The following is a 12,895-nucleotide window of genomic DNA, read 5'->3' as shown; positions in this document are numbered from 1 at the left end:
TTGGGCCTTTACATGGGGTTCACTACAATGCGGGTCCTTAGGGCTTCAGATGATGAGTTTTAGCCCAATCATCATCCATCTGAAGGGCAAGAACCTGGCTTGCCAGCCCTAAGCTCTGGGTATCTGTGTGGGCACTTGTAGGACGGATGACTGAGGCTCGCTGTGCCCACACAGCTGCTCCTGGGGGCGAGGTGGTCGGGGCAGGCTGAGCTGTGTGACTTACATTGCTTTGGTATCCGGAGGGCCTCTCCGTCAGTCACCATCACTTGATGCAGCACACCTCGAAACTGGTAAAGCACTTTGAGGCTCTTCTCTTCACCCACGCAGGGGTCATAAAACCCAGGGAGTCCAGCCTGGGGGGAGAGAAAGTACAGGAAGACACCCCTGGTCAGGCCTGCTGGCTTGGGAGGTTTTATAATGAGCTGCAGATGGCCCTAAAGGGTCAGTCTAGAAGCTGACATTTGAGCCCTGGCACATAAGGGAGGTGACGAGTATCCCTGGGAGACTGTCCTCTAGAAAACCCAACCAGCAGTCCTTCAGACCGAGGTTTCCAACCTCAATGCAAGCCCTTCTCTTCTCACTCTACAAAGCTGTGTCTTTAAAGCAGCATCTCTGCCAAGTGGAAAACCCAAAACAAAAGAAAAAGCAGAGGCTCGGGTCATTCCCCAGGGAAGCCCTGTGGGTCGGGAGGCTGAAGATAATGATGCTAGCAAAGCTGTAGAATGGTTTACTGTACGTGCAGCCTGCTAGGGGTTGCTGAAGGGCAAGTAGCAGTCCTGGAACAGGGTCTGGAAGAAGGAGGGGAAGGGTCAGGGTAGGAGATGCCATAGGATGGCCAGTGCTCAGCCCATCTCTGCCCTGATCCCTCCCTCCCACCTGGACTCTGGCTGTGAGGCGCCAGGAAGCCAGTACCTTGGAGGCCTCTGTGAGGATGAGCTTGGAGTCCTTTACCAGGCACTGTAGGGGGACGGTCACATCGATCACTTTGGCCTTCTCATTCTTCCTGCTCTTGTCATTGACAAACTTGCCATACCAGGCGTTCAGGATGATCAGTCCTGGGGAGCGCATGCAGTTACAGACCAAAGAAGTGGCCCTGGAGCCCGCCCTCTCCCCTGGAGACCCGAGAAAGCTGACGGGGGCCTTTACCCATTCTGGACTCTTCAGCTTCGATTATTCTGCGAACGGATTCCTGCATCAGCCGAACCTGCCAATGAACCAAGATGCTAGACGTAGTCCCACAGAGGAGAGGAAACCAAAATACAAAGCTATGAAAATGGGTTGGGGACGGTGTCCTCGGCAGTCAGCTCTGGGGGTCCTGAACAGGGAAGGAGCTGGAGAGCTCTTCTGACCAAATGTCACCAAGGTCAGCTGAGGATGAGGCCAGGTGTGGGGGCTTGAGATGACTGGCTCAGGGGGCCAGCCTCTCTAGTGAAAGAATCATACCGAGCTCCTGAGGGGAGAGGACCAGTGTGCCCCACTTTTAAAATCACCATCCATTCATCCACACTGTGTTTTTTAACCCATACCTCCTGTCTTGGATTTGATACACATAGCAGTCCCAAGGCAGAAGAGTGTCAAGGGCTAGGCAACAGGGGTTGTGACTTGCCCAGGGTCATAGCTAGGGAGTGGCTGAGGCCAGATTTGAACCCAGGTCCTTCCATATCTGGGCCTGGCTCTCTATCTATTGTTCCAAGGCTCATCAACCACACAATAGTGATGTTCCTAATACAAAAGGGCACAGAGAAGAAATTATGAATATGAGGAATTTAGAGAAGTATAGGGAGACTAAAGTGATGCTGGATAAAGAAAGCAGAGCCAGCAAAACAATATCCTCAGTGAGCACAAGCCAGCACCAGCGATGGTCCCCAAGAAGTGTCTTCTAGAAAAGGAGAGGGGAAGGCTCTGGATGTGCAGGGGCTCCAGAACAGCCACCTGGTCATAGGGAGGAGGAATGGCCTGATAGGAAAGCTGCTCATCAGACTGTAAAAGCCCCCCTGGGAAGAGCATCCACCACTGCCCACAATGAGGGCATGATGGTGCCTTATGCCATGTCCCTGGGGCACTCACAGCAGACTCTGCCTCTTGTTTCTTCTGCAGGATGTCGGTGGCGGTGCTCTCCCTCTGTTTCTCTAGTTCTCTTACAAAAGAAAACACAAGCCACATGTTAGTTGGGTAACCTACTACAGGAACGTTTAATAGTCAGCCCCCATCAGACCCTTTGTAAGATGGAGTGACTGCAGCTCTGGGACTTGTCATGGGGCTAACATGGAAGCATCATGCCCTTCTGTGAGGAAGAGCTGGGAAGCCCATCCAACTACTTCATGATGCACCCTGAACTCTCTTCTGACAGCAAACTCTCAACAAGGCAGAAAGACGAAATCACAGCAAAGAGGAAAATTAGATGATATAATTCAATGCACTGGGAAAGCTGTTAACTTGATTGCACTGTTGTCATCGGAGTTATTCCTTACCATCTCCACTACCCCTTCCCCCAGCAGAGTTTGTGGGTCCCTTTCACCCCATCAAATGTGGCATTCTAGCCCTTCTGCTGCCTTGAGTCAGAGTGATTCCAACCAACTGACTCCTATTTCCCATTCTTCATCACATTCCCCAGGCCTTTAGGGAGCTCAGGACACATAGTCCCATAGATGCAGTTTGTTCTTGAGGGGGAAAAAAGGGTTGAAAGGAAAAAACTCACTTTTCTTTCTGTGCCCTGAGGTATGGTTTGATGACTAGTCGGTGCATGGCAAAGTAGACAACCAGAGGTCCCACGGTGGCATAGAATATAGCACTGGGAAGGAGCTGATCCGTCAAGTGAATAGGGAAGAAATAAGTCTGGCTAGCCCTATTGAGTCTACAAAAGAAGAAGAAAAAGACTCAGTTTCCCAGAAAGGGGTCTGGATAAACAGGTGAATTCAAGTCACAGAGGATGAGTTTACTTGGGGGCCAAATGCTCCTCTGACCCTGTCTCAAACCTCCTGTTAGCTATGTGATGGCCATAAAGACATCACTACCAGTGAGTTTGGAGGGTAAAGCAACTGATTTGGTCTCTTCTCAAAAAAACAGTAGGATGCATGCAGGGCGGGCCAGTTTTGGGAAAGGGGGATGGAAATACAATTCAAGTAGTGTCCTTCCCAGCAGGTGGGAGGGAGAGTACTTGAGAGGAGATGAGGTGGAGAGACAGATATTTTCATCTTTATCTGCCATCTCGGAGAAATGTGCCAAGAGCTGAAAAGTAGCAGTAACTTGAGTCGTTTGTGGGGCTCTGGCGCCATCTGCGGGCCTAAGGTGAGTCAGGCAGTCAGAGCCCCTGGACTGGGAAACCGATTGCGCTAAAGACAATTTTTGTTGGAAAGGAGATTTCTGCAGTGCTAAAACACGTTAAAAAGAGACAGCAGAGAAATAAATGCCCTTTATTTCAGAGAATAATCTAACAGTGTGGTATAACCAGTACACACGAACAAGGTTTCTTATGGATCAAGGGAAGGGGTTCATGCCTGGGAATGGAAGCCAGTGTGAAAGAGGTCCAGGGCCTTGTGACTCAGCAGGAAGATGGTTGGTCTCCTGCCTTCCTTGCTGAAACCCTTGACTCCAAGAAGGCTCTGTGTGCCCCTCTCCTCGGCATTAATTCGCACACACCATTTGTTTGCTCTATAGCTCTCCTTTAGTTCCACCCCCTAAAGCTAGCCCTTGGGTCCTGGTCCCAGGTGGGCGAGCTGTCTAGGCCCGACCAGGATGTCACTTACTTGATTTTGAGAGACACACCCTGTGGGATGCCGATGCTGACTGAAGCTCCTAAAATACTGTGCCTAGAAATCTTCCTCTCTGCTCCGTATTCTACCACTGTCCCAAAGAAACCCGTCCTAGAATAGCCAAACCAGAGAGGATGAGACTAGGAGAGACTTCGCAGCGCCACTTCATCTTCATTCATTATGGGGAGGGGGAAGCAGACAATGGCCCACCTTCTCTCCCGCCCATAACTAGGTATATAAACAACCACAGAGCCGATGACAGCTGCTCCATCACACCTATCTGCCACGGCCCCCACCCCAGCCCATCTTAACCAGAAAAAATGCACTAAACCAACCCACTTCTTTGCTGGAGGCAGCGATGAGCTGGCCAAGACTTACTTGAGGGAACCCTTCACACGCGTCTGATCATCATCTTGGAATTTATGTTGATAGCTGATCAACGCAAACGAGTGGGGGATACCAAGCTTTGAAAAAAGAAGGTGGGGAAAGTGCCTGGTTTAGACATCTGGGCCATCCTTCAGCAAGACCAGGTATGTGGCACCACTTCATTTCTCTGGCCTTACCTCATAATCCTCCCCACCAGGCACTCCACACTTCAACCAAACTGGACCACTGGCCACCCCCTGCACACCTGCAGCTCCAGACCTTTGCTCATACTGTCCTCAGGCTGACAATGTGTTTTGTTTTTTTCCCCCTTCTTTTCCCACTGAATTTCTAGGGATCCTTTCAAATCTAATTCAAGTATTACCTCCCCCATGAACCCAACCCCAATAATGGGCAATCCTTTCCTTCTAAGGCCTTACACAGCCTTTGGACCTCCTCTGGTGTATTTGTCGTGTAATATCAAAAATATGATGTTAATGTTATTGGTGTTTTAACCCCTTACTAGACTGTGAGTCCCCCATGACAAAAGCTCTACTTTATCTATAATATTCCCCAGGGCCCCTGGCCCACAAATGGGCAAGTCAGAATGTTTTGAATCAAAGTATTTTGGGGTCCCCAAAATACTGAAGCTATAACAGCTGCCAAGATTAATGCCCTCTAGGATAAAAATTCTAGCAGTGCACTCTAATAAAATGAGCACTGGACCTGGAGACAGGAGACCTGGTTCAAATCCCAGCTCTGACACTTACAAGGTATGTGACCACGGGGAAGTCACCTTCCTTCTCTGAGACTTAGCTTCCTCATCTGTAAAATGGAGATAACACTTATGCTACCTCTCTCACTGGGCTGTCATGTGGAAAGCTACAGATACATCAATCACTAGTTGTACTGTTATTCTGAAAAAGGTGAGTGCCCTCTTGCTGCTCTGAGCCCTCTCAGCAATGTGCCCCCTTGGGATTGTTTAGCCAATCTGGCCTGCACCCCCATCTCTGGGCTGCCGAAAAGCTAAGTTTCCCAAACCATAAAGTTTTTTATCAGAATATGGGCTCTTCCAAAGCATTGCATACAGATATTAAGTAGCATTCCACTTTGGGGGAATATTATTCCATTCACCATTGGAAACCAAGAATGACTATCCTCCAAACAAGCCACTCTAGAAGTACAGAGTGTCCACGGCTGGCCAGACAGGACCTGCCTAGCTAGATCACATCCTCTCCGCTAGGTATAGAGGACAAGAAAGGGCACAGTGCCTCCTACTGGAGCACATGATGACGTGCTTCGGGGAGCTACTTGGTTCCCTGCCCAGCAAGTCCTTCCTTGCAGAGTACCTGAAAGGCCACAGTGAAGTGGCTGGTCTTTGTGTCCCGAACGATGCTGGTGTTCATGGCTGACTGGATGCCCCATCGCCACTGCAAGTAGCCCATGGTGTTCTTATCCAAGTTCCTTGCCAACACAGTGGTCAGGCCAGGCCGGATTCCCCGGGATGAAAACTGCAGAGCACAATTGGTCGTAATAAAGCTGGAGAAGAAGTGACAGGAGGAGGTCAGCTACTGTATCTAACTGCTGCCCTATCTTCCCAGTGATTACAGAACTGACCAATCCTTCCTTCATCATAGGACTGGAGGAGGGGAGGCAATCCCTGCAGGGCCCATTCTTTGTCAATTCTGGTCTGTAGCCACACAACTCAGACTCTAGGCCTAGTAGGCACTGCCTTAGGCTACATTGATCAGTCACTGACAAGAGGCACCAATGCTCCAATTTCCTTTGATATTTCTTTGCAACTTAAGAGTTTTAAAAGAGGAAACTTGTGCCACCTTCTGGCTACAGAGGGGTATTTCATGCCATCAAAACAGGAACACAAAGCTTGTAAACTTATAGCCAAGTGTCCAAACACATACTCTCTTGTCTCCCTCTATTCTGTTTCTATTTCTCCCCATTCTCTCTTTCCCTCTGTCCCTTTCTCTATATGCTTCTCTTCCTGTCCCTTTCCATCTTTCCTTCCTCCCTCCTCTTCTCTCTTTAGGCTTCTTTCCATCTCTTGTCTTTCTGTCTCTCTAATTCTCTCTCCTCCTCCCCTTCTTCCTGCATATTTCTCCCCCCCCTCCTTTTTGTGTCTTCCTTCCCCTCTCTTTCTCGCATCTCTCTAAGTTTTGAAAAATCTTCTGTTTAAAAAGGGGAATAAGAATACTGTCTGTGAGGAATTTTCTCTTGAAATAAATAAAACCCACACATTTGTACCTGAAAGAGAACCCATGCTAGTTTCCTTCTATGTTGTTTTTGTACCACATATAAGTATTTTGTATTGTTTTCTACCCTATTCTTCAAATTGAGTTTGCACAGGTACCTTCAAAATGGAGACACATATGACCTTGTAACTATGGTTCTGGAGGTGAGAATGGTAACAGCGCAAGATTAGAGGATCGGGGCTTGGTCAGGTATCCAGAGGATCAGAAATGGATTGTGAGGCTGGAAGAGCCTGCAGAGGGCCAGCTCATCACCCTCATTTTACTGCTGAGCAAAGTCATCTGAGCAGGCTAGTTTCAGGGGAAGGACTCAAATTGAGGTCTTCTGGTGCCAAGTCCATCATCACTTTTTATATAGCCTAATGCTGCCTCTCTATTATGGCCTTGGTATAAATATAGCTGACAATTAAGTGTGGCTAAAACAACTGTAAAGTTCCTCTTAAATAGAGAGCCACATTCTGTGGTTAACAAAATCTCCTAAAATGAAACACAGGATCCTGATTCATTGAAATTGAAATTCAATTCAGCAAAAGTCTATTGTACCTACTACAGGCCTGGTACAATGCAAAATTATGATCAATTCTAAACTCATAAGGGGCAACAAAAAGGGGGTGACTGATTACAGTAAATTTACCATCTTGGTGTAAGGTTACGAAACAGCTTTAGGCCAAATAAAGGGCCTTGGAGGTCTCCAGCTCCAAATTCAAACTGTTTGAACAGAAAGGAAAAAAAAGTTAGAAAGAGCTGTTTTCATCTTGCATTTCCCATCAAAGTCTACTATATCTAACCTGTTTTGGAGGGACTTTCACCCTCAGTCATTAGACAATACCTCACCCCAGGTTCTTCTCTGAGGCCTCAATCAAGAAGGTAGGCTTCAAGGTCTGATGATGAACAAGCAAAGAAGAGCCTTTGGTGCTTGCCCCCAGATTCCCTTCTGAGGCAGAGGCTGCCATCTGCACCATTCCCCAGCTCTGGTCTTGCCATGGGCTCCCCTGGCCCGAACCCTGTCTGTCCTCCTCAGCTGTCTGCAGAGCCCTCAGTGCCAGGAGGCCCTTCTCAGAGGCTGAGGTTTAGTGAAAGCTCAGCAGCAGTTCAGTTTGGCAAGAACACAGCATAGACCCACAGGCTGCTCTGGACATCACTGAGGCCTCTTGCCACTCAGTTCCTAACCTGTGTGACTTCCAAGGTGCTGTTGCTGCCCAGAGTGGTCAGTACAGAGGGACTGGTCAATCTGAACTGGGGAGATACAAGTAATCACTTGTCCTGATCTTCATGAGGAAAAAGATTAGTGTCTATAGGTGCTTGCTTAAAAAGATGTGCATCATTTCCCAGCTCAGTATTTCTAGAGGTTAGGTTGGTTTTTTATTTTGTTTGCTTTTAAACCATGACCTTGGTACTACTGTTTTAATGATGCAACAGCAAATTCTTGTCCAATTAAGATATCAGTTCAGCACTGCCAGTAGGCCTGCGCTGTATTTGTGTTCTTTCAGACCCCTTTCTGGGGCTTATAATCTGCTATACACCCTGATCTAGCAATCCTTAAATTAGTTGGGGTTAACTTTTACTGCACAAAAATTCCCACTTAACAGATTCTGAGCAAGACCTAGCAAACAACATGTGACGGGCAGAAAGAAAGCCCTGTCAATCAACTACTCTTACCTCTCCCCATCCCTTTGCAGAGGTCACTCGCCGAAGGGCAAAGTTAATGGAACCTCCTCCATTCCCGTTCTGGGTTGAGAGGCTTCCAGAGAGGATGGCTGTGTCTGTTGCTGTCAAGGGTGCCTAGGAAACAACATTTGCTGGTATTGAAGATATTGAAGGCTATAAGCAGCTCCTGAACATATCACAAAAACACAGTCAAGCCCAAAGATGACCCTATAGATCATTGGGGATATAGGATTGCCACGACCACTTTTTTCTTTTCTCAGATGTAGCACTTGGCTAACTACACTGCCTGGAGCCACCAATTTAATACATTCTAAATATGCTCTTATACCCCAACTTGACAAGGCCACAGGGAAGTCGACACTGAGAGTTAGGCTCTTATTGTAACAAACTGCAGCAATATTTTAATTTTATTGCCTTGGGGGAGGGGATCAATAATTGTGATTCCTCTAGCCTGTACTGGATGCCCAGGATGAGGCCAGGCCAGGATGAGGCCAGCCCCTGGGGCTTTTGGATGACTCTAGGATTGGAGACCACCCAGAATCAGGATTTGACTCACTCTACTAGGGTATCAGGGTGAGTCGTGCCTGATGGCTGGATGTTTTCTGGTAGGGCTTCCTGCAGACAATGGTGATTCCACTTGTATTTCTGTCCTGTCCTATGATTTTGCTGAGTGGGGAACTATAAGCATAGAAACTCCTTGTGCTAATGCAGATCAGTAACTAATGTGAAATCAGCAGTTCTGGAGAGCTGCCTGGGGTACTGAGAGAGGCTCAGTGACTGCCCAGTTATCGAGCCAATATGCATGAGAGGTAAGACTTGAACACTGCTCTTCCTGATTCATAGGCCAGGCTTTTATCCACTGAGTCATGCTGTCTCTTCACCTAGCTAAATTGATAGCTCAGGGGACTGAATGATACTGACCTCAAGACAGAAGTCAATGGAGAGAGAAGAGAGAAACAGAAGATGCTAGTGCCCATTCAAGAGACACTAGATTACATTTTAAAGTCTCCTCGTGGCATTTAGTGAGAGGCAAGGGAATATGATATGCTGGCTTTGAACTCAAAGCATGTGATTTCAAAGTCTGGCCTTGTCACTTCCACCTGTGTGTTGGGCCTTTTCAGCTTTCAAGATGAGGATCACTATGACTATGACCAGCAATTGGCCACAAGTGGAGAATCCTGGCCCAACAGGTCCAGTAGCCTTCTGCTGTTTTGATTTGCATATGTTTGTAACATCTTACCATTAGCAAACATGTTACTCCCCCTCCGTAGAATGGGATTCATTCTTGTCTTTATATCCTCAGTGCCCAGTACAGTGCTTGGCACACAGCAGGTCCAGAGGAAAACTATGGTACATATATTTGTTTTGGGTAAAGGGCCTGAATCACCATCACAAAGTTCAGCTGTAACTAGAGGGTTTTTGGTTTGTACACATCTTAAATATAAAATTAAGACTCAGTTCAAATACAATTTTAAATATTTAGGGAAATCCCTTAATTTCTGTCTGCCTTAGTTTCCACAAGTGTAAAATGGGGAAACAATAACATCTACCTCCCAGGGCTGTTGTGAGGATCAAATGAGATATTTGTAAAAAGCACTTAGCATAGTGCCTGGCAGAGAGTAGGCGTTACAACCCTTCCTTCCCTCTGCTGGGTGCTATGAGACCTCCAGACTCCGGTGCCTTCCAGACAGGGGCACAGGGGAGTGCTGGGCTTTACCTCGATGGACTGGGAAATGTGCATTTTGTTAATTTCAATCTGAGGGAAGCCACTTCCAGGGACGTCTTCATAGTCCTCATCATAGCGATCAAAAAGGTCTGTGGCATCTACTCCCACGCTGATGGTTCCCTGGAAAAGGAAAGACAGTTGGTGAAATAAAACAAACGTGTCTTATGTCACAGTTGCAAAGCAACAATGCTTTTGTCAGCTGGTCCACCGCTTGTTCGAGGAGCCATCTAATAATTACATATCTCAAGAGGCTCTTGGGGAGTGCTCCATCCTGCCCTCAGCTTCTCATAACCACAATTCAAGATATCCACCGATCATCAAGAATCACAGACATTGGGGGCAGCTGGGTAGCTCAGTGGATTGAGAGCCAGGCCTAGAGATGGGAGGTCCTAGGTTCAAATCTGACCTCAGACACTTCCCAGCTGTGTGACCCAGGGCAAGTCACTTAACTTTGCCTAGTCCTTACCACTCTTCTGTCTTGGAACCAATACATATTATTGATTCTAAGACAGAAGGTAAGGGTTAAAAAAAAAAAAAGAATCACAGCCATTGGGGGCAAATGGGTGCTGGCTTCAGCAGTAATTATACTAAAATTGGGTGCAGGTAGGTGGCTTAGTGGACTGAGTCAGGCCTAGAGATGGAAGGTCCTAGGTTCAAATCTAGCTTCAGACACTTCCTAGCTGTGCGTCCCTGGGCAAGTCACTTAATCCCCATTGCCTAGCCCTTACTGGTCTTCTGTCTTGGAACCAAATACAGAGTAGTGATTCTAAGATGGAATGTAAAGGTTTAAAAAAAAAAGGAAGAAGAAAAAAAATCAGCCATTTAGAGCTCAAATGATGCCAGGGAAGAGAGGCTGATTTGAAGCCAGAGGCCTTGAATCAGATCTGAATTATAACCTGATTTATTAACTTTTCTCATCTGCAAAATGGGAAAGTTAGTTCAGATGACTTTTAGGTCCTTTCCTGCTCTAAATCCAGAAGCCTAGAACCAACTACCTCATTTCACAGATGGGTAACTCAAGAAAAGCTCACATTAGAAAGCAGAGCTTGAAGGTTTTCATGGATGGTTTTCTTCCCAACAATCTTAACTCTTATCACCCCCATCACAAAAATGAGAAAGCTGAAGCTCAGAAAGGTGAAGAGATTTTGCCCAAATAGGGTCAACAAAATTAAACTGTCACAGCAGAGGTTGATTCAGAGCTAGGGCTAAATCCAAGGCCTGGGCTCTTTTCACTCCAAAATACCAGTTAAAATAAAATTCAAATTTTATTCCGTATTCAGGTCCACATTCTTCTACTCCTCACTGAGAAAGCAACAAAACCCAGATTCATTAAAACAGGCATAGTTGTTACAAAAAACATATCTATATCTTCAGATCTGTATATATCTATATTTATTGTTCCATTTTTTTCAGTTGTGTCTGACTGTGTATGACCCCTTTTGGGGCTTTCTTGGCAAAGATGCTGGAATGGTTTGCCATTTCCTTCTCTAGCTCATTTTATAGATGAGGAAACTGAAGACAAACTGGGTCCAGGAACTTGCCCAGGATCACAGCTAGGATGTTTCAGAGGCCAGATCTAAATTCATGAAGATGTGTCTTCTTTTTTTAAAACCCTCACCTTCCATCTTGGAATCAATACTATGTATTGGTTCCAAGGCAGAAGAGTGGTAAGGGCTAGGCAATGGGGGTCAAGTGACTTGACCAAGGTCACACAGCTGGGAAGTGTCTGAGGTCAGATTTGAACCTAAGACCTCACATCTCTAGGCCTGGCTCTCAATCCACTGACCCACCCAGCTGCCCCCGAAGATGTGTCTTCTTGACTCTATGCCTGCTATTCTCTGCCACCTACCTACCTACCTACCTACCAATCACCCCCCATCACCTATCATCCATAGTTAAAACAAATTCCTGAACTAGCTTTGTAAAAAAGAAAAAAAAATGCCTCAAAGTATCCCTGTGACTCCCATCATATCTTCTACACTAGCAGGTGGGTAATATGTATCATGACAAGTCTTTTGGAATCATGGTTGGTCCTCATGTTGATCAAAATTCTCAAGTCTTTAAAAATTCACAATTCTATTTTAAAAAATTATTTCATTTTTCAAAATTACATGTAAAAATAATTTTTTTACAATGGTTTAAAAAATTTTTGAGCTTCAAATTCATTCTCCCATTCCTTTTCTCCCTCTTCCCTGAGAAGGCATGCAATTTCACATAGGTCACATATGTGCAGTCATATAAAATATATTTCTATATTAGTCACGTTGTGAAAGAAAACAGAGACCCCTCCCCCCAAAACACCAAGAAAAATAAAGGAAGCAAAAAATAGTATGTTTTGATCTACATTCAGATGTCACCGGTTCTTTCCCTAGAGGTAGACAGCATTTTTTCATTATGAGACCTTCAGAACTGTCTTGGATCATTGTATTATTGAGAGTAGCCAAGTCATTCACAGTTGATCATCATACAATACAGCATTATTATATAATATTTTTCTGATTCTGTTCACTTCAAATCACTTCATATAGGTCTTTCCAGATTTTTTGAAACTACCTTGCTCAACATTTCTTACAGCCCAATAGTATTTTATCACAATCATACACTGTAACTTGTTTATCCATTCCTCAATTGAGGGGCATCCTCTCAATTCACAATTCTTTGCCATCACGAAAAGAATTACAATAAATATTTTGATCTATACAGGTACATAACTTGTGTGGGATAAAAACGATACACCCCCTGTAAAGATTAAAATTTTGGGGAAACTGAGGCAGGTAGAAATTAGTTTCTCTCTGCAAGGAGTATTATATTTTTAGAGGTTTATTGAAGATTAAAATATAAAGAAAATACAAGTAAGAAAGGCACGTGCTAGGTGGGCCAGAGTCCCAATTCAATTTCACTCACATAATGAGAGAAGTGTCTGCTCCGAAGCGGAAGTAAAAAAGCACGCACGTAGCCTTTACAATGAGGTTAAATACCCCATCTCCATCTCGGCCCAGGTGAGGTTACAAGGCATTCTGGAAAGTGAGCAAGGACTTCTGGGGAATGGAGTCCTGGATTCAAGTCTCCATTTTTACACCCTCATGTAAATTAAAAATCTGGAGTCAGAAAGTGAGAGTAGA

The 12,895-nt window shown here is 45.7% G+C and overlaps 1 protein-coding gene across 2 annotated transcripts in view; it reads right to left on the bottom strand.

Moving 5' to 3' along the window:
* Positions 1-12,895, bottom strand: part of DNAJC11 (DnaJ heat shock protein family (Hsp40) member C11) — an 82,010-nt gene that overhangs the window by 1,857 nt on the left and 67,258 nt on the right. Inside the window, exons 5-15 of one of the 2 annotated variants that reach the window (XM_001365696.4) lie at positions 9,765-9,893; positions 8,039-8,161; positions 7,014-7,087; positions 5,465-5,654; positions 4,131-4,216; positions 3,747-3,863; positions 2,699-2,854; positions 2,068-2,137; positions 1,147-1,204; positions 913-1,055; positions 224-353 (exon numbers count right to left, since the gene is read on the bottom strand). In XM_001365696.4, the coding sequence (XP_001365733.1) occupies positions 224-353; positions 913-1,055; positions 1,147-1,204; positions 2,068-2,137; positions 2,699-2,854; positions 3,747-3,863; positions 4,131-4,216; positions 5,465-5,654; positions 7,014-7,087; positions 8,039-8,161; positions 9,765-9,893 (1,276 nt within the window). The remainder of the gene's footprint in view (positions 1-223; positions 354-912; positions 1,056-1,146; positions 1,205-2,067; positions 2,138-2,698; positions 2,855-3,746; positions 3,864-4,130; positions 4,217-5,464; positions 5,655-7,013; positions 7,088-8,038; positions 8,162-9,764; positions 9,894-12,895) is intronic. The other variant, XM_056795893.1, reaches the window with a different exon arrangement.

The sequence above is a fragment of the Monodelphis domestica genome, chromosome 4 (genome assembly GCF_027887165.1).
Source record: "Monodelphis domestica isolate mMonDom1 chromosome 4, mMonDom1.pri, whole genome shotgun sequence".
NCBI lineage: Eukaryota > Metazoa > Chordata > Mammalia > Didelphimorphia > Didelphidae > Monodelphis > Monodelphis domestica.
This window is presented reverse-complemented; position numbering and strand designations above follow the sequence as displayed.